This window comes from Chinchilla lanigera, unplaced genomic scaffold, assembly GCF_000276665.1.
Source record: "Chinchilla lanigera isolate Chin_1 unplaced genomic scaffold, ChiLan1.0 scaffold00076, whole genome shotgun sequence".
Classification (NCBI taxonomy): Eukaryota; Metazoa; Chordata; class Mammalia; order Rodentia; family Chinchillidae; genus Chinchilla; species Chinchilla lanigera.
The window spans coordinates 4,476,507-4,503,283 of record NW_004955477.1 but is presented as its reverse complement, the minus strand read 5'-3'; the positions used below and the strand labels follow the sequence as shown (position 1 = coordinate 4,503,283).

Sequence of the window (26,777 nt, the reverse complement as noted above, 5' to 3'; positions counted from 1 at the left end):
GTGCAGAGCTGTGGATCTGAGAACTCAGCAAGATTACATGGAGAAGGAGGCATTTGGATACATCTTTCATGAAAGTTTGGGAGGTTTCTGTGCTTAGCAAGAAGAATGAGAGTATAAACAAAGACAAGAACGGGAAGAGATTTCTGACCAAAAAGTGGCAGTTTCTGGATGGTGGTACAAGAAGGAGAAACTAAATAGAGCATAGTAGTCTCTTTGGGCTGAGGACACAGGGGTTCAGGTAGAATTTGAGGACACAGCTCCTAAGATCAGGAAGCTGTGCATAGAAAGAGCTTAAGCTTGAGAAGTTTGCTTCAGGTCTTCATTAGCTGGGCCAAAAAACAATTGGTGCTGTGTAGGATGAAACTGAGATGAGACAGAGAACACTAGCCATAAAAAAACAGTTACTGGGAGCAGTAAGATGAACAGCAGGTAGACCAAAGAAAATCACTGAGCTTTCCAAACTGAAAAAGGAAAGGAAAATAAATGAGACAGACAGAGAGAGAGAGACAGAGAGAGAGACAGAGAGACAGAAAGGGAGAAAGAGAGAGACAGACAGAGAAGGAGAGACAGAGACAGGAAGAGAGAGAGGAGAGAGAGGAGGGAGAGAAAGCTTGAGAGTGAAATAGTACACATGAGAGAATAGGGGACTTGGGTGACCTACAGGATAATACTAAGGGGTTTAATGCATACATGATTAGAGTCTTAAAAATAGAAGAGAGAGTGGTGGTGAGAAGAAATATTTGAAGAAATAATGGCTTCAACATTTCTAAGGTTAATAAAACATCTGTAAAAGCATTGCTTGTCAAGCATATGTATTCTCCAAATGACAGCCCACAGCGCTATCAGGCAGGGTTCTCTGGTTCAGGAGAGATGTTTATTTTCTTGTGATCCTGTATTGATTAGCTGAAGCAAGTGCTTCTTGTGGCTTATATTACATCAGCATAGGTAGAACCACAGAGCCCTTCCATTTTAATTGGCTGTTTAAAAAAGGAAATATAATCCAGCAAACACTGTCTATATTTGTTTTCTATTGCTGTGTAACAAATGATCACATACTGGGCAGCATAAAACCGCGTTCCTTTATTGTGTCCCAGTTTTGTAGGTCAGAAGTCCTGGTGTGGGTTAGATGGCTCCTCTGCTTACTGAAAGTCGCTTCAGGCTGAACTGAAGTATCATCTAGGGCATAGCTTGCAGCTGGGACTCAGGATCCTCTTTCAGGATCATTGGTTATTGCAAGAATTCAGCTCCTTAGGGTTATAGAACTAAAGTCCCCACTTTCTTGTTGAGTATCAGCCAGAGACTATTCTTGATTACTAGTGGCTATCCTCAGTCTTTGCCATAAAGTTCCAGCCACAGGCAAGCTATACCTGTTCATTTGTCTATCGGAGGTCAGCAGGATAATCTCTGCTGTTTTGATCTTTTGACTTACTTTAAAGGCTCTCCTGATCAAAGCAGACCCACATCATATACTCTCTCTTTTAATTAACTCAGTGGTGACCTTTTAGCAACCTTAGTTACATCTGCAAACCTCCTTTGCCATATGATATAACGTAACATAATTTAATCACAGAAGTGATGACCCATTGTATTCACAAATACTGTTCATACTCAAGGGGAGGAAAATATACAAAGATATGTCTGCCAACTATCTTTAATTTTTTTGATCTGTGCAGAAATGGAAATAAAAAGAGGCTCTCGATTTAAAGGTGCACAGGTTAAAGCCTATATGTAGGAGCTCCTTGAGGAAAGATGCCCATGATCTGTTCTACCTCACTTTTTGCTCCTGGTGCCAGGTCAGCTTTCAGTGGACATTTGTGGGATGTGCTATGAGTGAATGATTGAATGAACGATCAAAAGCACATGAAGTGCATTTTAGATGAAAACCGAAGGCCAGGGTAAATGATAGTTGATGACTGCACATATAAGGGATCCTTCTCTGATTCAATACTTGCCTGAGGCTCCCTACTGATTCAGTCACTTTGTAGTGATCAACAAAGGGACTGACAGATGGGTGGGCAGATATCAGCTATAATTTGCCTAAGTAAAGCTACAAAACGGAGGTCACTTGTTTTATCTTTCTTTTTATTAATCAAATTCTAAGTAGTAAAATAATTTCATTTCCTTTTTTGTGAGTCTAATTTATGTCCTTCCCCAATGAAAAAGAACTTTTTTTTGGACAGCTCCAAAAATGAATATCTTGGAAAAAATTCAGGATTTAGAAATAACGTACCAGAGAAGCAAATAAGGCTAAAAGCAATGAAAGATTTTCTCAAAGCAGACAGCAAATTGCTGACCATTCTGTATATAGAGCAAGAAGCCCCTTCCCAGAACAGCAGTCTGTAGCCGAGAGCCAGTGCCTGAGCACCCAAGGGACTGGTCTGCACCAGGGCCCAGATGCCTCTGATTCAGCCCTCTATTTACAGAAAGTTCATGAAAATCATTATTTTAGCTGCAAATGTACTCAACTGACTAATGAGCTCTGGACACTGCCGGCTTTGCAGTGCTTGCTGGTTAGCTGCCTTGTATTGTTCTAAAGTCCCTGAGAGGCAGCCTGGTGAGTGGTGATGGGTTTGCTCCTGTACGCAAAGGGATTGGGTCTGGAGTAAGGGATATGAAAAGGGGATTCCAGTAGTGTACGGGAGATGCAGTGTGCTCAGATCCTCACTCCTGCCTTCGTCAGTGCCTGGTGTCTGCATGCTATGGGGCTGGATATACAGGAACGAATCTGGAAGGTTCTCTGTGAAATCGTTCTGAAATAATAGCCACTCATTTGTATTTGTCCATCTAATTTGTAAAGACTGTTGCAAAATGAATACGTGAGTCCCCTTCTTTGAAAAATGGAGGTTGTTGCTAATGTTATTCAAATAAATCACTTTCTCATTTTTTCCATATTCTTTCTTTCTCTTGATTTTTGCTGGTATTTTAAAGGTACTCTTTAATAGTGGTTCACTAAAGAGAAATTACCATTTTATATCATCACCATGCGTTTTACTGCTTATATTGTGCAAACATGGTTACAACATAGTTGTAGAATTCTTCAACTCTTATGGAATTACCAAAATGACATAATTTTTGTTTTTTAGTTCATCCATGCATACACGTATTTCATTCTTACCCGAATAAAGAAGGCACTGCAAAACAGCTGTTATATTTCCTTCTTTCATATAATCACATTCCATCAACTCTCTGCTTTTGTCTTGCTGGGGAGTAAGGAGAGGCTACAAGGAAAGGCAGCTCTGGGTTGTGGTATCTTGCCTTCTTTCTCTGTTATCATTTCAGCATAAGGATCGCTGACCCAGGGGAATAACACAAGTTAGAAAGACATGATAGGATTGCTGTCATTCATGTTCCTCAGACACCCTTGCAGGTGAAGTAGGTCTGGTTTCAGAGGAAAGCATGACCTCAGTTTGGTCAGCATTCCTGCTTGACCGTAGATATAACAGTCATCTTGAATTCACTGTGAGTCTTGCCCAACTGGGGTGCCTTGTGGGCTCAGTTAGACTGTGACTGAGGGGCCCCCAATGTCACGGTCGTGGCAAGTGAGCACAAACATTGCACGTGCCTCTCGTGCTCACATACCTGCTTCACAGCCCCACTGGCCTCCATTCACAAGATACATGTTTGAAGATAAAAGTATTGAAAATTTTGGATGACAATAACAAAAACAAAGTCCCACCAAAGGAAAAAAATCGATAAATTAAACTTTATCCAAATTAAAGGTGTGTGTGCATTGAAAGGCACTATCAAGGGAGTGAAAAGGTAATCTACCTCCAACGTGGATGAACCCTGAGGATATCATGTTAAGTGAAAGAAGCCAGGCACAAAAGGGCAAAGGTTATTGGACAGCACTAACATGAGGCACCTGGGATATCAGATGTACAGAGACGTAAAGTAGAATAGAGGCCATGGAGAGGAATGGTGAGTTATTACTTAGTGCAGAGGTCCCCAGACTCCAGGTTTTGAACTGGTACCGGTCTGTGGCCTGTTCAGAACCAGCCGCATGGGAGGAGGTGAGCAGTAGGCAAGTGAATGAAACTTCGTCTGTATTCACATCTGCTCCCCATCACCCGCATCATTGCCCAGGCTCTGCCTCCTGTCAAATCGGCAGCACCATCAGATTTTCATAGGAGCTCGGACCCAACCGTGAACCACGCATGTGAAGGATCAAGGTTGAAAGCCCCTTTGAAATATCCCCAAGCCCTCCCCTACTTTGCGCAAAAATTCTTTCATAAAACAAGTCCTGAGTCCCAAAAAGACTGGTGGCTGCTGAATTTGCGCCAGTACAGGATTTCCACTGGGAAGAAGAAGCAGTTCTAGAGATGGGTGGTGTTGATGATTGCATAATGTTATGAAGGTGCTTAGTTGTACATTTAAAATGCTGCAAATGGTGAATTTTATATTATGTGTGCTTTACTATAATAAAAAACTATTCAAGATGGTGCATTAAGCCGAGCACATGGACTTTCTGTGTACAGACCCCTGCGTGAATACACAGGTCCCACGCCCTTGAAGCTGGCCATGCGCTTACTTGTGTTTAAAGCCTGTGAACCCTAAATGCATGAGATACTTCTCAGTTGTAGCTTCTTTTACCAGATGGTGAGACCCCTGAGGGCGGGGTTTGGGTTTTAATTCTTGTACTTTGTGTTTGTTGAATTGAAACTCTAAGCAAAACAACTTATTTATGATACATTTCTTTCAAAATCACCTTAGTATTATATAATTTACATATATAATATTCATACATTTTAAAAGGGCACAGTTCATGTTGTCTTGGCAAAGGCACACAGTGGTATGTCGAATACCAAGTCACAGTCTAGGACATTTCTACCCACCCTGGAGTCCCTCTGGCCCTTTCCCACACCCAGCCCCTGGCATCACCCCTCTGCCACTATCATGTTGCCCATTTCAAAATGTCTTATAACAGAAAGCCTGTGCACCTTTATGGAATCAGTGATATCTTTTTGAGGCAGCAAAGGAGGAGGCTGTACGCCTGATACAGGTAAATATGGAATTTTATCCCAAGTGACAGTTTTTCAGTGACTCTCTGAGCCCTTTCCTTCTTCAGTGTCAGTTGCTGCATATATGCAGTGAAGCTGTAATGGTACCTTCAATTAGGGTGGCTATGAGGATAGAAAAAGGCGATGTATGGAAAGTGCTTAGGGCCACACTTGGCTCACAATAAGAGATCACTAGCACTTAGCTATTGATTGCCTTACGATTTTTTTTTTTCTTGAAGTGCTGGAGATTGGACCTAAGGCCTTGGACATGCTAAGAAAGTGATCTACCACCTAGCTACACCCCAGCTACTTTTTTTTTTTTTTGAGATAGAGTCTTGCTAAATTGTTTGGGTCAGCCTCCTGCCTCAGCCTTCCTAATAGCTAGGATTTCAGTGTGTATCACCATGCTTAGCTTGCTGATATTCCCATGAATAATAATATTGAAAATAATCCTCCCTTACCTTTAAGGCTGGATTATAGTAGGCCTTTCCTTCTAGAGTTGTCATGGAGATTACGTAGTACCCGTGAAGAACTTAACATGGTACCTGGCCCTGGTAATTGCTTCACAGTGTAGCTATTATAATTTTTCTGTGATAAAGCCATTAGGGACCAAATTGTGCTATTTAATAATCAGAAGCCATCTCTTCCCCTAATTTTAAGAAGGTGTGAAAGTCAGGTCTGAAAAGATTGCTTTCCATCAGTCTTGACCAAAAAAAAAACAAAAAAACAAAAAAAAAAACAAACCACAAAAAGCCGCCATCAGTATGAAACATAAAAGCCCTTTCCCTACAGGGCCAGAGGAAGTGTTCCATGCCAGCCTATGAGCTAAGAGAAGGGGAGGATCTTTATCCTGCTGGTGTTTTTGTCTCCACTGCTTTGAAAGAAGAAAATCATCAATTGAATTACAAGTTGAGTGGGCTACTGAAATCTCAGAATTCTCTGAGGTGTTCCAAAGTCAGGGTGACTCTAGTTAAGGTACTTAATACTGAAACTGTTCAGACTGTGCAGGGCTCTAAGAGATGGTAGAAAGTGATGGTAAACAATTACTGGAAAAGTTTCCACGTGAACAAGAAGTGGATTCAGTTTCTCGAATCATCAGCTCACTAAAGTGAGGAGAAAATGTTGCAGATGATAGGAAACACAGTAGAACACATGGAAAGGAATGCTTAAGGAATCAAGGGACCTCTACCTCTTTAATATACAAAATAGTTCAGCTGGATTTGCCTTTGTAACTGGGCAATTAACACGCCTGTATTTTGGATTTATTCTCCCCCTACACCTGGTGTTTGCATAGAAATCTCCAGTCAAGTGCTTCATTCTTGCTGTTTTCATTTATACCTATGCACAGACGGGCAGCTTAAGTCGCCCTGGTGGGAAAAGGAAGAATGAACTCTCTGCAGGCCTCTTCTCATTAGAGAGCCGCGGAGGCTGCCTGCTTGCATGCGCCTAGCAAGAAGAGGAATGATGGAAATAATGTATCATTTTACATTCTGATTTGTCTCATTTTCAAATCAGAACCCCACCAGACACCAACCCTGGAAATAAGAGTGAAGGAGAAACAAGGAGAGATTGAGCTGCAGCATCTTCATTCGGATCCCAACAAGGGAACAATCCCACCATTTGCAGTCAGATAAGGGATATTATCTCAGTAATAAAAGGCAATTGAGAATCTAAATGAAAAATCTAATGCTTTTCATGCTGATTTATTTTAGATTAGAAAAAGTTAAACCAGATGTAAACATGGAGAGATGAAGCATGAAGAGGGAGTCATGGTGCAGGATAAATCTCCGTTTTGAGTTATTATAGGTGCAGAGTTGCATTAACCAGAAAATACACTGTCTGACATTAATTATCATTGCAGAAGAGAGTTCAGAAGATTGAAAACAAACATATAGCCCTGCAAAGATCAATCACGCATCGAGATTGGCGTGGGAGAGATAGACCATTCCCAAGAGAGGCTATATTAACCCGCTGTCCAACCCGATCCATCCACCCCACGTGTTGTCTGCCCCCTAGTGGACTCTCATGTGTCCCAGAAGAAGTAGTCTGGTGAAAGAACCTTCCTTTCTTTGGACTCCAGCATTATCCGTTGATCCAGCCAGAAGGCCCAGCCCCAAAATCCACCCTTGGTCCCTGGCTCCCTGGCATACAAGTAGATTTGGGATATCTCCTGTCTTTCTCACTGAACCATGCATGTGCCCAAAGAGGCAAGGTTGGAGGGGTGAATATTGGAAGCTGAATTTTTGTAGATCTTCCAATTCCCAATTGTTTTTCTTCCCTCTCTTGCCTGGAGCATGTAAAATTTCAGTCCCCCAATTGTTCAATGTTTTACAAAACTTAGGAGCTATCTCTCCCCACACCCCAGGTAAATGGCATGCATGTGGACATGCATGAGCACACACACACATGCATGTGGACATGCATGAGCGCACACACACACGCATGTATACTGCATTCTAGTTGGAGAAGGGAAGGATTTGGGTGCAGGGGTGAAACAAGAGTATTTGAGTAAGGCTGGGGCTTCTTTTGGCTCTGGCTGAGTAAATCAATGACCTAGAGCAAATTACCTAATCTTTCCATGGCCAGTGTCCTTACCTATAACATGTGTGTGTTATGGGGGTTTCTGTGAGGACCGGAAGAGAGGCATATGGCAAACCCAAAACTAGGAGCTGGCGACAAATGTTCATTAAACATCCACAATACTGAGCTGCAATCCTACACGCCAAACCGTAGGGGCCCAATTTGATTCAACAGCAGTTCTTTGGATTTTAAAACAATGAATCTGTGCACCATCTCCAGGGGGATCTGAGGTAGCATCCAATCATTAAGCTCACTGATGTTTTTGCAATAAAATTGATGAATATTCACACTAAAAGGAATAAATTAATATTATAAATAGCCTTAGGTTAGTTTAGGTAAGATTTTGAGGTTAGTTTAGCTTAGCTTGCCACAAACCCTGGGAGAAGAACCCCCAAATTTTAGAGCTCTATGCATTTTAGAAGTGGAAATAAAAGATCATGGATCCATAGTGAGTACTCAGGTGTCTTGAAGAGAGGGTCAGAAAATGATAAAAACAGCAAAACCAGAAGCATGCATGTCCTTTAGAGCCCAGCTACAGTGGCAGGATGTGGCAGAATCAGGAGAGAAAGTGCTGAGGTTGCTGTGGAATAGCTCAGTCTTATGCACATGGAAGGTTCACTGGGGTTATATCTGCCGTGTTCAGCCAAAGCTCATGAGAGCACCACTTCTGACTGTCGATGGGATTCATAGATCAGCTTGATGTTGCTTCATTGTCCTAGCAGACACCAGGATTGACCATGGGACCTTGGTGGGATGGTGCTGGCAGTGCTGTTTTCCCCAAGGAGATAGGCAGTGTGATGGGTGGAACGTCAGGAGGGCTGGTGTAGGTGACAGAGCCACCACCAGTGCCTCATTCTGGTAAAGAACTTGGGTTCTTTACCCTCTCTGGGCCTTAGTCTCATTAAAGCAAACAGCAACTAAACTATGTGTCTTAGTCATTGCCCAGGGACTTTGGAGAATCAAAACAAAGTGCTGTAATGTGTATTAGAAAGCTTTGCAAACTTCAGTGTTCTGTACTACTATGAGGTCTCAGATTTTTTTTTTTTTTAAGGTGCTTGATCCTAATAATAGTTTTCTATTCTCAAGGAATGATCCTAGTTGACTGGGTTCTAGTGTGAGCTCTTTTGCTTGCTTAGTGGGTGACCTCGTGTAAGTTACTTAATCTCTCCATGTTACAATAGCCCCATCTGCAAGTGGAAATAATAGTTTCAGCTCTTATCACCCACTTTCTGGAGAATGCATGAGATGCTTGCCCACATGCTATGATAGTTCCTCATGGGAGCTGAGGGTGAACAACCCCTGGGTCACTGGCAGCTAAAAAGGGGCCTTATCTCTCTGTCAATGTACGGCTTTGATAGAGTACTGTTTTCTTCATTTAGTAACTAATGCTTCATGCTTCAGAGACAACCCTGAAAGGATTGAGTTAGGAGACACTTGACTACTCAGGAAATGGCTTGGATTGACCAGGGGCTCCTCTGTGTGTTACACCAGAAGAATGAGAGTAAAGCATTGTTTCTTGGAAAGTATTTCTGCTTATAGAAGTGTGCCAGTTAAATTTTAGGCATTGCAGGACACCAGACGTGTCCACTTCTTGACTCTTAACCTTGACTAGTGACTGTCCCCTCCTCACTCCTATTTTCTCCCCCAACTTTCCTTCTTTTTTCCCTTTCTCCCTCTCTTCTTCCTTTCTCCTCTTTTTCTCCCCTTTCCTCACTCCCTTCTGCCATTCTCTCCCTCCTTCCTCCCTTTCTTCTGAAGACATTCTTTGGCTTTCTCCTTAGTCGCCACCACAGTGCCAGACACATGAGATGTACGGGTAGTCCTGCCCCCCGGGGGCTTCTAGTCCTGTGGACCAATAGACCTGACCTACAAACCATTCCCTGCTATTAGATATTTCAGATACTTCTGAAATTTTACAAAGACTTCATGAATATGGCCTTTATTATATTTTGGATCAGTTAAAAAAACCCAAAAAATATGAACTGGAGAGGGACATCAGGAATAAATGAGACAAAATTAAGTGCCAGCTAGCTTGTCCATGGTTAGATAACTTGCTAGACTTGGTAGTGTGGTATTTGAAAAAACATGCACAACAATCCTTAAAAGATGAGAGAAGAGTACAGGAGAGAAGCGTGCAAAACCCTGTTAGGCCAGCCCAAACTCCTCCACCTCCTGTACCCCATCAGCTTCCCCACACCCCTGGACCACCCCAATTATTCCCATACCTACGTGCTTGGATGTGTCGAAGCAGCAGAGACATAGCTCACTTTTGATGCTGAACTTGGGATTTAAATTATTCTCCAAACCCATTTCCGATGTCATAATCTTTTTAATTCTCTGAAACTTTTTCAGGTATTCCCCAGGGTGCATGTATTACCCAATGACAAATCTGTGCAAAATCTAAGAAAAGGACACGTGGAAGTAATAAAGGTCATGTAAGCATCGACACAGCCAACTAGCCAAGTAGAGATCCTTAGTAATAACAACTATATTTGGGACATGCTGGCAGAAAGTTCCAGTGCTTTGGCTCTGACTGGCCTGATCAGAATCCTGTTTTCATCTTGTCCCATCTAGGTGACCTTGGCCTGTTTTTTTTCACTGAAGCCTTCATTTTCTCAGCTGACTTGGGGTGGTACTGATTAAAAAAATCTCTCTGCTAATCTCTCTGCATACCTGTAATCCCAGCTACCTAGGAGGCTAAGACAAGAGGATTGCAAGTTTGAGGACAGCCTGGGTAACTCAGTGAGACCCTCTCACAAAATAAATTTTAAAAAAGAACCATGGATGTATCTCAGTCTCTCTGGTCAATTCCCAGGGCTGAAAACAAAACAAAAATGAAAAACAAAACAAGCTAGAACAAAGCACATCTTTCTAACAGGCATGAGAATTCAACAAGAGGATGTAGATAAAGCACTGAAGCGTAAGGACAGCATCTTTGAAGTCTGAAGCGTGTCAGCAGTTCATATTATGATTAATTATCATGTTACTGGTTGGCAGTGGCTGAGTGGGTCCAGAGCAGGGAGGCTGGGCCAAGGCAAAAATGGTGAAAACTACTGATTCTCCAGACCTCAGCCCAGCCCCCTTAACATCCCAACCACTGTCTGTCCCCGTGAGTCAGGGAAGCCAGACTTCTACTTGGGATGGAAGCCCCAGCTTCTTCCCTGTAACCCCCAAATGGGTTGCACAGATAAAATGAGAACTAAGCACCAAAAAGCTTAACTCGGCCCCAGGACTAAGAAATCTGAGGTTCAGGATCAGAGCTGGAAGTGAGCTCCAAGAGTGAGTAGTCCCCTTACTCAATTCTAGGTTGTCCTTGGCCTTGGGTAAGGACAGAGTGGATTGGAAGGGCTGAGGGAAGACCTGGGAAGTTCCAGATGGGATAGGATGCTCTGCGGCCTCGGTGCAATTATGATCGGAGTCTGAGCCTCGCTCACAGTGAACTGCTCTCAGAGCAAACTTACAGAATAAAACTTTGCCTCTGGGAGAGAAAATCAGCATAATAATCACACTTGTAGACAACAGCACATTTTGTATACTATTAACATTATTTTCATTGGGCTTTCATAACTAATTCCTGATATTTAATTGCCCATGGCTGATCAATATTTATTGACTGTTCAGTTTTAGCCCACTACCTTCCTAGAACTGTGATGGGCTGGACCAGAAATGTTAGATGTTGGTCTTTGATCTACTAAAAAAATCCACAGCAGAGTCCACATTGGCTGATTCCTGTGTTTCTCCTTCCCCTCCTTTCTTCTTGTATATATTGAAATTGTTGGAAACTTACATTTTATTTACTGACAGAGTTTGCTCAGGAGAAAATGGAAATATGTACTCATTACTCTCTGTAGTTCTTTTTGGGAGAAAGGAGAGATTCTAAGGATGTTCCTTTTTTTTTTTTTTTAAAAAAAAGCGTATATTATTGAAGATTATATAGCTGGCAAGTAAAAATACAAAACTGGGAAAGGTTTCTGTTTATTTTCCAGATCCACAGTCGGTTTTTCTCATCCACCAAAGATCACTCTGCCTGGGAGAGAAATGAAAGTCTTTTGAATGCAGGTAAAGGGTCTTGATCTGGTGTCTCCCTCTCTCTGTCTCTCTCTCTGTCTCTCTGTCTCTCTCTCTCTCCCGCATCCCTCCTTTGCCTTTATTTTTATTAATAATGAAATGTACTTTGGAGCCTAGCTTCTCCCAAACATGAGATGCTAACTCAGTGGTTCTGGCAAGATTTGAAGCTTATTTAAATTTCTAAACACTCTGGCTTCCATGCCAGCAATCTCTGAAAAAAATAGCAAATAATGCAAACGGAGTATTGGTTGCCTCGGGCAGTGCCTTTGGAACCTGCAGTGACCACAGATAGCTGAGTGTGCCAGGCTGGGCCAGCACGGAGCAAGCGGGGTTCCACCAGGAATGAGCAATGGGACAAAAATGCAATGTTCTCAGAAGGGAGGGGCTGCAGTTTAAATAAAGGCATGGTAGCTCTGCATCCATAAATCATTTTTTATGAAGCTTTAATTCATAGCCACTAAACTGTAAAAACAGTAGGTGAGATGGTTACAGTTCATAGCTTTTATTAAGTTTGTTAACATAAATTATGTGAAAACAATCTCCCACCTCCTTTGTGTTAGAAATCATATGGATATAGGTCAAATGTTCTGATGCTACTGTGCTGTCTACTAGGTTAATATAATATTCAGTTCAGAAACTGGCAAAAATTAATTCTAGCAGAATGCTTTAATGCAGCAGATTTTGTTTTTAATCCTCATTTTAACGTTAATTCATAAGTGTCGCAGATGAGTTTTTGCTGCAGGTGAAAAATACATATGTATCTTTGTGTATGTGTGTATATATATATATATATATATACACACACACATATATATATATGAGACCAAAGATGTCAGAGACCTGCATTTCTTTCCGTAACTGACATAGTCAACCTAGGACAAAAATATTGTTTGAAAGAACCTTTCATATTTAACCCTTTCTGGAACCCTCCCCCTGCCCCCGCAAAGCATGGTTTACAGCTTATTCTTTAATTGTGGCAGATACTTAGTTTGAACGTGTTGAAAACCTTGCACAGAAGTTGCCTGTGGTCGCACTGTGACTACAGTGATGGATGCTTCTGAGCGAACAGCAAAGGCAGGCCCAGCAAGCATGTCGGGCCATCTGCATCCTGCAGGAAACTTGAGGATGTTGAGAATGATACCTTTTCCTTTGGACAGTCAGTGTGGCTGTAAGGGCAGTCAGACACGGTACTTAACTGTGAGCTGTGCGTTCTCCTTTATCCTAGGGTTTGGTCAGCGCAAGATGGGTTTCATCAGGCACTTCCATGGTGGATGCTCCTGAGATGCTGAGGGTTTTAGTGACTTAGGGACCAAGTACATGCTGGCTTGAGGCTGAGGATTAAAGGCGCAGGCCACAGAAAATGTACCAGCCAACTCTGGGTGGGAAGGAGGACGTGTCTCCTGGCTTTATTTTTTCTTTTTAAATCTGTCAGTGCTCATTCTGGGAGAAAGCCACAGCCAGCCTTGAGTGTTGGGCATGCGGGTATAAGGGAAGGACCCATACCTATGCGGGCACCATGCTTTCCGGTGCGATTGGTTTTCCACAGTACCCTCTCATGCTCTGCGTGTCTTCCTCTAAGGCTGTTGCCATCTGTTAGCAAATTACCTTGAGTGTCTGTTAAAAATGGTAAGTCAGATTTTATGTGAGTGACTGAAGCGGGGTTGAGAGAACTAAGTTCAATTCAGCATACAGCAAGAGTAGCTAGGGATTCATAGCCAGTACGTAAGGCGAGGTGCTCAGGGACGGGAAACAATTAAGAAGAACTTGCTATCTAAGGTTGGAGAGAGGAACCTGATTAATTCTTAAGCCTAGGAAATTCTCCCTGAACTGGCCTGGTGCTGTGTTCACTAGGACTGGGCTCAGTGGGATTCTTTGCTCAAATTGGCTCAGCAGGTGGAAGAAGAAGCTCAGCAAAAAAGAGAGCACCAAGCAGCCTACCTGAAGGCCAGGGAGGGAGTCCTGTCTCATCTTTTCTATGAGAGTGGGCTGGAGCATCCATCTGGGCCTCTGTGCTTTTGACAGCCCAGTTTTCTTTCCCAGAGAAACACAAGTATTTTGGATTAGGAACCTGATTTCTTGCCTGAGTCTGTTTTCTTCTGTTGTAACAGAAGGCCACATCCTTGGTCAAATATAAACAGTGGAAGTTTATTTGGTGCACAGTGCTACTTCTGCTGAGAGCTTTCTTGCCATCCCATCCTATGAAGAAGGTATCACATGGCAGGAGTGCATGTGGGGGCTAGGAGGACTCAGACTTCCCATGAACCAAGTTCTGCCATAACTAAACTGAGATAACTGATCCGTTCCCGGAGTAGTAGTTACTACTCCTGTAATAACTAACCTACTCCTATAATGAACCCACTCCCATGATAACTAACCCATACCTAGGATAACACCAATCCACTCACCACAGTACAGTCCTCACCACCTAACCACCTCTTGAAGTTTTCGCCTGTCTACAGTGTTACAGAAGTAATTAAATTTCATTGTGCGTTTTGGAGAGACATGCAACCAGAAGCATTCCCTTTTCCTCCACTCATAAGAAGGGCCTGGCATAAGAATGAGGTCAATCTCAGCCCTTTTAGTGGTTTTAGAATATCCAAGAACACACTTTTAGGTCAAACTCTGGGCTGCAAGGGCCAGGAACCCACTATCATATACCTGAGGGAAATTATTATAAGGAAGCCAGTGAATTTCATGAAACAGTGAGCTACAGAGAGGCAGAAAGTACAGGAATCAGCGGGACCACGACCTCAGCAGCAAGAGTGTGGACCTTCACCTGGGGCTGATGGGTCTAGTCCCATGCTGAGTCACTCAGCTCTGGTCAGGAGAAAGGTCAGATGTTAGATGCATGGCTTCCAAGAGCCAACATTGTGAGGGGCTGGCTAGCCGTGAAATTCCCCCAGAAGGCACAATGAGATATTCTGGAAGGCATAGGTAGCCTGTGACATCTCAGGGTCTGGAGGGGCCATTCCTCCAGCCTCTTTTTGATGTGGTGCAGAAATAAGAAAGTCTCTAGAAAGGGCAATATATAGTAAGCCCAAAGAGTAGAGGGGGCGCTCTACTTTAAGTTAGCTGATAGCATGCTCAGAGCATGTTCACACAGCTAAAATTGTTAGAAAACTCTTAGATGGTGGTGAGCCAAAATAAATAAGCTGCCTTCTTTATTTTTAATCTGTATTTACTGAGTGTGAAAAAAGGGAATATTAAATATTTTAAATTGCTAAAGTACCTGATATGATCCAAGTTGTAGGAAGAAAATTCTGTTATGATATTCCAGGAAGGAGATGATATGCAGTTAGCCAGGGCAGTGACTATGGTTGCTAGAACCACTAGAGCACTAAGAAATTATCCAGCTATATACAGGCTATTGAAATAGAAGTTAAAGGTGCTCCTGGATAGTCAGTGCTACAAACCATGAGATAGGAAATCCAGGATGCAGGGAAGATGCTGGTGGGAGGAACCTGCATTTGTGGGGTTTTGACACTTCATGGGAGACGCCATTAAGGCATCTGCTCCAGGCATCCAGGAAATGGGGCAGTTTGGTGTTGACTTAAGAGAGACAAGACAGGATTATAGTCTTGATGTAACCATCAAGTACAGGTTGGTAGAATGAGAAACAATATGAACAGCTGAGCAAGCTTACAAGATGGGAGCTGCAAGTCCTAAAGAAATCCACACACACTGAATTGGAAGCAGAATATCATCCTGGGAATCATGGACCAGGAGTCAGGGTGGCTTTGTTTGTAAATTGAGGTATCTCTGTACCATTGTGGACTTTGGCATCAACTAGGTTTTATCTTTGGTTAGTCCTTCTACATCCTCATTTCCCTATTCTTCCTGATACAGTGGTGGTTTAGAAGTCTCCTATTCTATGGGGCCACTCTCAGGGTCAAGGTCACAGGTGGCAGCCTCTGCTGTAGAAGTTGGATCAATGGAGTGGGTCCTGGGTACAAACGGTGCAGCGTGCTCAGGTAGGAAGTATGAAGCAAGTGCTCTTTTCAGACCTTTATTTCTGAAAGCAATTATTCATTGCCTCAGTCACTGGAAATTCCAGGCTGGGAAGGGTGGGGAGCTGAGTTCTTATGGTTAAATTGTCCTCTTGGCAAGGCCTTTGAAATCTGTTGGCTTGTGTAAAATTTCAGTCTGCCATGATTAATAGGATCTGAGCACTAAGGGAGAAAAAAATGTAGGAAAGATGACTATTTCTACCCAAACTCACATCTGTTTTTAAAATCAGAGGAAGGTAGGAAGTCCTTTTCAAACTCCAATTTTACATGTTATAAAAAGGTTCCGTTTAGCACTTCCACATTACCTTGCTATGTGACCTCAGATGAGATCACTTGATACAACAATTGGGATCATGGGGAACCAGGTGCCTGGTTAGGGCCACTGCTGGGGAAACCAGTTAGTAGAAGTATAAGTCAAGGAAATCAATGAAGGTAATTTGGAATTTTTAATTAGTAATTCACTTGGCTTAGGAAGGAATGTGAAATGGCATGAAATTTTCTCCTTGCTGGTCAATGAAGCCAGACCTTTACAATTGGGAGATTTTGAAAGGGTGATTTTTTTGGTGGATGAAAGGAATAAAGTAATTATATTTCACTTAAAATCTAAGGATAATTGTTCTTTTATTCCAGCTTTTTATAAGAGCAGCGATTCGCTGCCTTACTAACAATTGTTTTAATTTCATTAATATTGAGCCAGTTATTTTTCCCAATAGAACACATTCCCTTGGTTCTGCTTTGAAGGAACATCGTTCTGTTTTCTCTGAAATAGAACACCCACCTGACACGAAGGGTAGTTATTTTTCTCTTCCAGAAGAGAACACTTATACATGTAGTTTCTCTATTGCAAAGAACTAGAAGGCATCTCGCATGTGCCTGTTGGCTTCCTGGTTTTATGAAGGCTCTAGTTGCCAGGGTTGAAATGGAAATATATAAATATATATGTAAATATAAATAATATATAAAATTTTGATCATACTTTCTCTGCTTCCTCTTCATAGATTCCTCCCTGACCACAGGGATAATTCATCTATGGAGCAATCTACAAGAGTATCTTTAATCAGTGGAACTTTCTCTAATCAAAAATCACATCAATCTCAACAGACAAAGTATAAGCTCCTCGGCATAGCCCGGTGCCTTTCACCCTGGCCCCCTTAGTTGTCTTTCTAGATTTTCTCCAGTTGCACTGCCTGGCAGCACCCACCTGCCATCTCACTCCCTGCCCAGGGGTTTCTCTGTCCAACACCACTTTTATGCATTGCTGTTGCTGAAACCACTTTTTTTCCCCAAAGCTTCTTGATTCAACCTGCCCTACCCACCTTGCCCTCTGAGGGCATTTTGTTTGTCCCACATTCGTAGTCCTTTCAGCCTGTCCTAATTTGCCTTTCTGATTTATCCTTCTGCCTTGCAGGGCTGTGGGCTTTGGGGAAAGGGATCTTATTTTCCTTGTCGCTATGTTCCCAAGTGGAAGGACTGAACTGTAGAAGTTGGTCAATAGATCGAACAGTGTGATTTCTATGAAGCAGCTACAAGAACCCATTTCTATGTCAGGAGATTCACTTGACTCCCTGGCCAACCCTTAGAGCAGGGACAAATGGGATTGTGTGACAATAGTCCTCAGCTTGACGGGGAAAATATCTGCTCTTGGGTTCTCTTAGAGTACTTTGTGTGCATTAGTAACAGGCTCCTGACCTATGAGTCAGCCTCCTTTGTCAAGAGGGACAGAGGCTTCCCCTCAGTGGCCACTTTGGCTCTGGTTGCATCCTCTGCCCAGTGTCTACTTGTTTGGCACAGTGGGTGGGGGTGGGGTGGAGGCAAGCCCCATTTTTCTGACCACTGGAGAATAAAACACACTTACTCTTTTTCCCTGCAGAAGACAAAAAGAGACACATGTGTGTGTATTGAACCTACTTGAGTAGAACATTATTGGGAGGAAAATGACCAAGCTGCTCTTGTTCCTGGGGCTACGTGACAGTCCTGCCTGCTTTTTCATGAAGAGCCTTGTGTTGTGTCCCCTCCTGAATTCTGCTTAGTGGCTGCCTGGCTCTTAAACCTCAGTTTTGCTGTTATCACCTATAAACAGTCCACTGAGAAACTCTTTTCTCTGCCATCTGAGCTTTCACCTCTAGCTGTGTCTTTGCCCATCACTTGTATATAATTTAATTTAAAAAATAATTGGTAAAATCACGTGCTACTCAAAGAGCTCAGCTGCAAATTCCATCTATGTGGCTTCTGGTCAGACAGAAGTAAACCCAGCCAGATTTTGTGTTTTCTCTCAGAGGCAGGAAAGCTCATTCCTACCTTGTGTGTACTGAAGGATTTGGCCATAGGCCTGTGCCAGATCTGGGGAAGTCAGACAATGGGGAGGACACAAGAGGACAGTCCATGAGGACCACTGTCTTATTCTTACAAGGGTAAGATGAGAAGTCTTATCTATAATTTCAATTCACCATCCCTAAAGTATGAGCCTTTCTGCTTTACCATGAAGGCTGGGATGAGCATGTTGGCACATTGATATCATAGGCTGAATACAGGCACCAGGTCTGATAGAGAGATATCCACTCTGTTTTTTTTCTGGAAAGGAACACCCTTTGGGAAAATATCAACCAGGAAGCCACAGTGCAATGGCTGAGCAGTGGCCTATGCCACACAGCATGGCAACAAGATCTTCCTGAATTTACAGAGTGAACACAATGGCTCTGCTTAGCAGCAATTCCCAACTGGTGGTGTGAATCAGAGTTATCCTTTGGATTTAAAGCAGAAGTTGGTTTCTAGGTCCCACCCAGATGTGCAGCATCAAAGTTCAAAGATGTGGAGCCTCAGAGGCTACCATGAGGATCCCTGTCAAAACCACTGCTAGGGGACTTTGGGATATTGCTGTGTTTTCAAGAAATGAAAAGTGCAATATTTTCCCAAATGATTGCCATTCTCTTGCCTCCAACGGTTACCCTCTATAATGTTCTTTTCTAAAGGGACGTCTCTACCCATTGTTCAGAGGATTCCTGCCCTAGAGTTATGGGGTAGCCATATACAATACCCAACGCTAGGCAGATGAGTTTGACAGCAGCTTATTACTCACATTCCCTTAGCCCCAGGAAGGACACCAGTGCCATGCAAGACAACATGGAGTAACATTTAGGAACAAAGTCAGGGGCAGGGGCCATAGGAGGCAGGCCTTGGAGTAAGAAGAGGGTAGGTATACTTGGTTCCTGTGGGAGGACATGGTTGGCTTGTTTGAATAATTCCAAAGGCTGGCAGGAAACCAGGTTTGCTCCTCAGGGACGAGTAGGAACTCTGCCTATCCGTGTGATAAGGAGGATTGTTTGGCTGTAGAGTTTATCTTAAGGAGCTGTGTGAGCAGGAGGACATGTGGTAAGGCCATTCAAGGCCTTCCTAGTTCTCCCAGATACCAAGGCACATACAGTATTAGACCTTAAATTTTGATCTTACTGCAGGAGGGCCTGGCAAGGAGAGAGGGGTGATGTGGAGGATAGGCAGAAGGAGATGGACTGGGACCAGGAAGCACCACACATCCTGTGGCAGACAGACATGGGAAAAGTTTAGGCCAAGCTCCAGGGAATGTGGTGAAGGTGGAGCACGAACACCTAACGGCAAAAGGCCAGCATCGGGATGTACAGCCAGAGAATAGTCCTCAGATTCAGGAATATCAGAGTGCCTGAAAATGTAGTGTCAGAGCATTAGGGAAAGAAGTGGGTCCCAAACAGGACCTTGGCTTATGAAACACCCCATCCAGAGCCCCTGAGGTCTCAGCATCAGATAAAGGAACCTGGTACAAGTCAGGAACACATTTCCCAGAGCAAGGTAGAGACTGGGCCTAAGCAACTAAGAGATGATCAATGATCACTGACCTATAGCACCTGACATCTCTCTAAGCTCAGGATTGTTGTTCTGACTCAAAGTGGAACCATTGTACATCTGGCTAGCCAAGCTGAAAACCTAGGAGTCTTTTTGCCTCTGCCAGACTCCCATGTCCAATCCATGACCAAGTCCTTTTCATTCACCTTCTAATCATCTCCTGCCAGGTTGGCTGGACCCCCCCAGTGGTCCCCCTGCATTATTTTCACCTGCAGCCAGAATGAGCTGCACAGGCCATGCCACACTTCCTTTGCTGTACTCATTGTGGTCATGTTTTATTTATACTTGATGAAAACCTGCTCCCCTGTCCACACAATAAGCTTTAGGATGTTTTTTTTTCCAGTACAGGGAATCGAACTCACGACCTTGTGCTTGCCAGGCAGGTGCTGTGCTGCTGAGCTAAATCCCCAGCCCCTAGGATGGATGGTGAGATTCTGTAGGCAAAGAGGCCCATGCATGGCTGACAGAGCTTGTAATAAGTGTGGGAGGTTATAATTGCCAGAAATAGAGAATTAGGCCAGTGATTCATTGCTGGCTTCCAGGATTGGTGCTGAGATTCTGGGGTCAAGGAGGCCGCTTGTCCCAGTACAAACTGTATTGCCATGTTTGAAAAGGAGATAGGGAAGGCCTGACTTTCCAGTTACAGATGCCATGGTTTTTGAAAGAGCCTTGGCTTCATGTCAGGTGCTTATCTTGGGCACATGAGGTAACGTTAGTATTATAAAACCTTCTGGAACAGTCTCCTCTCAGGCTGGTATTTGATAACACGACCTCTGACTTCTGCGCTGAGAGGGATCCGGAATAATGTTTTAAGCGTCAGCTGTGAAGCGTCTGTTTTCCAGAAAGTACCCTGACCATTTGGGGTGAGCACAGATCAGAGAGGGCTGAGTCTCCTTAGAGCGATTTATGTTATTCTTAAATGGAAGTCTTTGTTAAAATGGACTCTTCTAGGAAGCCAATTTATGAACCAGATAAAAACAAGGAGCTTCTGGCAGAAGGAGTGCAACAAGCACATATGCCCAGGTGGGCCTCTCCCGTGAGGAGTCGGGGCCGTCCCCTAGTGTGTCTAAGCATGATTTGGAAACCTGTCCAAGGGACTGGAAGGAGGGAGGACAGACCATTTAAATAAAAATTGACTGCTTTCTCTTTGAAGGTGGAGATTTCATAGAGTTAACCTGGAGCCCCATGGAATGAGTATGTTATCACCGTGGGCAGTCCATTTTAACCCAGAGACATCCCCGCTTCCTTATTGATCTCACTTGAGTTCCTAAATCCCAAGCCTGCTTTATTTTATGGCTCTCATGAATGTGATTATCTCAGTGCCTTAAGCCAGAGCCGATATTATGTGATATTGCAGGCTCTTCAAGGGTGGAGGGCTGGCTCCTTCCCGCCAGGAATGGAGACCAGGTGGAAATGTGCTCTGGGTTTTAACTAAAAGATGGGAGGAAGCAGTGTCTATAATAAGACAGTGCTTTTAAACTTCCCTTCCTTTTCCGGTATTAAATAGCTTTGCTTTAATGACCCTCAACCTATCGTTTCTTTTAGATCCTTCATACTAGAGCTGGCAGGAGTCCAGCTCCCCACTCAGCTCTGATCGTGGTTTCTCTAATGCCTCATGTGTGCTTAAGTTTGATTTGTTCCTTTTATGGGATTTAGGAGACAATCTATGGGGGTGATTAGAGACTGAGACAGGTTGCCCGGGGCTTGGGTGGGAGGTTAGCCAAGTCTTGTTCCTAGACAGATTCAAAAACAGGCAATGTTGAGGTTGGGGCTTCCCTTCTGGATAGCTGTGTCTGTGATGAAATTTGGGAATATGGATTCTAAGCATAGATTAAAATTGTGTCAAAGGATAATGTCTCTGCCCTCTAAGACAAGATTGAGAGTCAGTGTAGTGGGGTGAAAAACTCCAGCTCTTTCATTGTTTATTCCAACCTCAGACAATTTAATTGACCTTCAGGATTCATTGTAGCTTTGATGTTCATTTCCCTAATGATTAGTGACTAATCCTAATCATTGATTTTAAAATTAGTATTGCATCATATCCATCTCCTATGCCAAGAAATGAAGACCCTTGTAAGTGTTTATGAGTTACGATTTTCTTTCCTGAAACAGTCAGTTTGTGCTGTCTGTTGGTGGAAGCAGAGAGGTCAAGGGACAAAGGAGTGTGAGGGTTGAAGTGGGCCACTGTGAAGGGAAGGACAACCAGCTGGGTCACCTGTGGACTGGCATGGGTCTGCCGCATGAGAACCAGGCAGCTTTCCACTCAGCAATGATTCACAGTGCTCACCTTTCCCCCACACCTTCGTTCCTCTCCATCCCTGCTCCCTTGTCCCAGACGAAGCACTGATCTTCCCACAGTTTACTGTATAGCCTCATGCCCTCTGTGATCAGGAGCTCTACAGTGGTGAACTCTGTCTCTGTCCTTGACCACCTTGCTCGGGCCACTCCAAAGGACAGATTAAGCTTGTGCCCTGCCCTGTGACTTGAGGAGCCCCAGGTATCTCATGACCTTGCTGCTCTTGTGTGCTGGCCCACCTCACACAGACTCTGGCAGTCCTTCTCCAAGGAATCATGTGGCCCTGGAATGTCATGCAGCTTCTCTTCCACCCCACTTCATGCCTGTCAGCAAAGTTCCTGACTCACTAGGCTTTCTTTGGTCAGTTGTGGACAGATGATGGAAATGCCAGCTGAGCTTGAATGCCAAATCTTAAGAGGAAGGGTTTTAGCATGTGGAGAGGGCACATCTAGACTGAGCCAGAGTTAGACCAGAGTCCATGTAGATCTGAAGGTACCATTTTGCTGGAGGACCCCATAGGGGCTTAAGTATAAGCCATAGTCATGGGATTCTGGAGTCTAAGACTTGGTGGCCTATAGAACAGTAAGTGTTTCTCCAGATCTTGTGGCTGGGGGTGGGCTTATTGGTGGCATTCTACTTATGTGTTTAGAATTAGCAAGTTGTGCTCAATCAGCTGGTCTGAAAATACTTCAAGATGAAAGCAGAGGTCAAGAGCAGAAATGAAAACATACAAATGCATGTCTAGGACAAAGCAGTCAAATGGTAGAACCCTGATCTAGAAATGGAAAAACAGACTTCCACCTTCTGATGAAAATAGCTGAAAGTTCACTGAAGAGTCAAGTCCCAGGGCACATGGAGAATTGGAGCTGGTAAAACCATCCATCTGCTACACAACAGCTTCCATTTATTGGGCAAACTGTACCCAGAAATTCCCTGGACTTTGACAAGGATCTGCACTATTTTCCACAAACACCCCATGAGGAAGCTACATTTCCATTCGATAGGAATACTGAGATTCAGAAAAGTTCAGTAACTTTTGGAGCTGCTAAATTGTACATCACCAAGATGGAGGCCCCATTTTCTACCCCAAAGTTGTGCTGGAGCATGTTAAATGCTCAGGTGATACTCAGACATGGTCAGTAAATGCTGGCTGCCCACTGGCTTGGGAGTCTGAAGCCCAGGGTGCATCACACTCATGATAGCAGCCCTAATGCCCAGCGCAGTTTTAGGGCCCGATACATAGTTTTGAGTGCAATGCATGATCACAAGCAGGGTCATGGAAAGGCAGCACTTCAAGGTCAGACAGACCTGGACTGAGGTTATTAATCACTTATGAACTGTGGGAAACTTTGGTTTAGGGGTTGGGGGATGTAGCATCATTCTTAAAATTTTCCAGTCTCATCTCTATTATGAATTTTGCCAGCTTATATGGGATTCTGGGACTACTCATCAAGGCTTCTGTGTTCTGGCTCCACTGGGGCATCTGAGGCCATGCAAATAAGGACAGTGGCCATTAATACTTGTCCTGTCTACCCTTGACACTTCTGTAGTGACTTAGGCCTCAACCTGCAGAGGAAGTTGCATTTGTGCCTCTTTTGTGGCTGTTTGATCCTTTCTATGCAGCTGCTTCTGCCTGTGTTCATTGGGTCTTGGTCTTTATACATCTTATCCTCGATTTAAGTGATTTGCTGTTTGAGTCCCTGCCCTCAAGGAAGTTCAGCGATCTCAAGAGGCCACAAGCTAGCATAAGTCTTTTTCATTGGTTTCCTTTTCTTTTTTTTTTTTTTTTCCGGTACCGGGAACCAAACTCATGACCTTGCGCTTGCCAGGCAGGTGCTGTGCCACTGAGCTAAATCCCCAGCCCCTGGTTTCCTTTTCATTGAGCACTTACCAAGTGCCAGGATTTGTGCTGGGCACTGAACGTGTGGTTCTAAGTATGGAATTAAAGGAAGCTGCTATCCTGAAATATCTGTTTTAGTGGTCCAGTGCAGAAATCAGGAAACATACAAGGTGCAACAAGGAAACAAGAAAACAAAATAAAAAGCTGTTCATTTTAGTCAGGAATGTTGCACAGAAGTTCACCATAGGTATTAATCAGCTTTACAATGCTGTGACAAAATAGTTGAAAAATAATAACCTAATGAAGGGAAGAGTTATTTGGCTCATGGTTTAAGCCCATGGTTGGCCAAGTCCATTGCCTTTAGGCCTTTGGTGAAGCAGAAACATCATGGGAACAGAAAACTTCACAGTAGCCAGAAAGTAGAAAGGGTGCAAAAGCCAGAGAAGAAGAGGGTAGGGACCAGATACAGTCCCCAAGCCCATGCCCCTGATCCACTCCCTTCAGCTGGGCCCTGTCTCCAGTTTATATCACTTCCTAATAATGGTATCAAATTACGATCTCACTAATGGATTAATCCACTTGACGAAGTTGCAGCCTTGGTGATCCAATCATTCCCTCCAAGCCCATCATTTCTGGCAACCTATCCTTTAGCACATGAGTTTTGGGGAACTTTATGAATCCAAACCATAACACCATACAAAGACTGGGACGAGGTGCAAGATATTTTGGGCAAAGGAATCAAGATGCACAAAGGTCCTGAGGACAGGAGGGGCCTGACACGTCTGCAAAGTGATAAGGAAGCCCAAAGTGGCTTGATCTTACTGAAGAAGGGGAAGTGGTAGAGAGAGTGACTGGAGAGGTAGAAAGAACATGGTGGGCCAGGCAGAGCCCTGAAGGTGGGGCCAGCAGGGTGAGGCTTCTGTTTTGTGCAGGAGAAATGATGAACATGTTGGACAGGTGGAAGTTACAGGTAAAAGCTGCTTTGGGAAAAGTCCACTGGCATGTGGTAGATTCAGTGTCATGAGACCTGGTGCCTGTATAACTTGGGCAACTCTGTTTAAGGACTAGAATATAGAATGACAAGGACAAAACTGTTGAACCCTCCTAGAGGCTTGGACACATTCAGATAGGTGTTAGAAACTGAGTCCAAAGCTTGGGTCAAAGATTGGTTGGATGTTGGTGACAGTTGAAAGAGGATTTTGAGATGATGTCACATAAATGTTTTTATTTAATCCTTTTGCTGGGCCCAAGAAGTGCTGGTTGTCACCTCCAGTCTAGAAATAAAGGGACTGATGCTCAGGGAGGTTTAATAACCTGCCAGAGGTCTGAGGACAGTTTCAGGTGTGGATTGAGCCCTTGTTGGGCTACCATTGGAGCCATGCTGTTTGTGGAGACTTCAGAGCCTAGGAGAGCATTGGGTGGTTACTCATGGTGGTCACTGTTGACTTTAGAAAAGACACACCCAGGACCCATCAGATAGACATGAGCAGAGGCTCTGTCCTCCCTTCTCTTATCCCCCTTTGGCCCTCAGTCTGTGCTTTTTCCCCATTTCTGGCTTCAGCTATCTCCAACCTCAGAGTCCCATGCCATTTCTCAGAGTTCTGCCTTGGCCCTCTCATCCAAGGCTGTCAGTTCTCCTTTGCCTCTCCACCCCCACTCCTATCAGCTCATTCACAGAGTGACCACACTAGGAACACAACATGTCCTCATCAACAGCATCTTCCAGGTGCAGCCACAGCAGAGTGGCAGGTTGCTCAAGTGCAGGTGTGTGAGGGAGTTTAGCTCTCTACTTTTGCTTTCTTCTTATTAAAACAGGCCAGTGATGGTCTCTGCTTCATAAGGATAGCGAGAGGATTAAATGGGGGCATGCTGGCACGGGGGTGTGACATGCAGCCAGTGGCCGTCTTTATTATCTATATTTTAAGAGGAAAGAAACATGAACAACGTCATGTAGCTAATGTAGGATAAAACTCTGAGGTATATTTGCAAGTTAAATGAGAAGTTGGTGAGTACAAAAAGAAGGATTGTCTGCAGTGAAATTCATAGACAATCTTTGGGATCTAGACCCCCCGCCACTACATTCACCTTTCCTTGCAGCCGGCATTCATCAAACCCTGCTCTGGTTGGCTCCATCCCCGGACAGTGCTTTATGGTATTGGTGGCTCCTGTCTTTACTGAATACCAAGCATGGATGTGGATTTGCTAATGAATAAGGATGCCACAGCCAAATGAAATACAAAACATCGACAGCCCTATTATTTATAAGCCCATTTTTCTACAAATGGCTACTCATTCCTACTGAACATTCATTTTTCTGGTAAGTTTAACTATAATTGTAAATGTGTGGAATTTAAAATTTCTTTGAAAACTTTCTGCCTTTCAAGTCACTGCACAAAGTATAGATCCCTTCAGATGTCTGCATCTGTTGGGCAGCTGGAAGCTCCCTCCCTGCTCTTGCTTTTAACACCTGCCATTTGTCTCCATGTAGGCATTTCTCAGTAATTGAGATGTGTCTTGCACAAGGCAGGGGCCTTATTCAAAGCTGCTGAAGGGACAGTCTCTGGCCAGCTGCTTCCCCTTCATTAGAATGTGTCCATTAGATACTGCTCATGAGACATCTTTGCCAGAGGGAGTTTCCCTGTGTCATCCTATTAGATAGAATAAGCTGGCTTCTTGTTCCCTCACCAGAAAGATAGAATTAGCATTTAAGAAGCCGTCATCATAAAAGTTTTCACCCTTCACAATTAATGCAAGAAGAGGTCAATGATGGTAGATTAATGCTGCAGAAATCAGCTTTCATCATTCATGAGCGGTGAGGGCCTTAAATGCCACATTTGAAGGCTGCTTCTGCCTTCCAGGCCCAATGAGGATGTAATTGTATGGAACACTGGCTTGTGTTTGGAATCTTAATTTGCTCATTGGCAATGTCACAAGGAGTCCTTTTAAGACCCCAGTTTCTTACAGAAGAGCCATTCAAAGGTTGCCTCAGAGGCCAGAGTGTCCCACAAAACTAAACAAATGACTACCTGCGCACCAGTGGTGGTGATGGTGGTGGGGGACAAAAGTAGCCCAGTGTTTGGAAGGAACACACCAGTCACAGCTCAGAGTTCAGCTCT

General features: G+C 43.7%; 1 protein-coding gene across 4 annotated transcripts in view; it reads left to right on the top strand.

Moving 5' to 3' along the window:
- Positions 1-26,777, top strand: part of LOC102012090 (chromosome unknown open reading frame, human C10orf90) — a 211,426-nt gene that overhangs the window by 7,419 nt on the left and 177,230 nt on the right. For all 4 annotated transcript variants that reach the window (XM_013503019.1, XM_013503017.1, XM_013503016.1 and 1 more), the window contains exon 2: positions 11,564-11,636. In XM_013503019.1, coding sequence (XP_013358473.1) covers positions 11,564-11,636 — 73 coding nt within the window. The remainder of the gene's footprint in view (positions 1-11,563; positions 11,637-26,777) is intronic.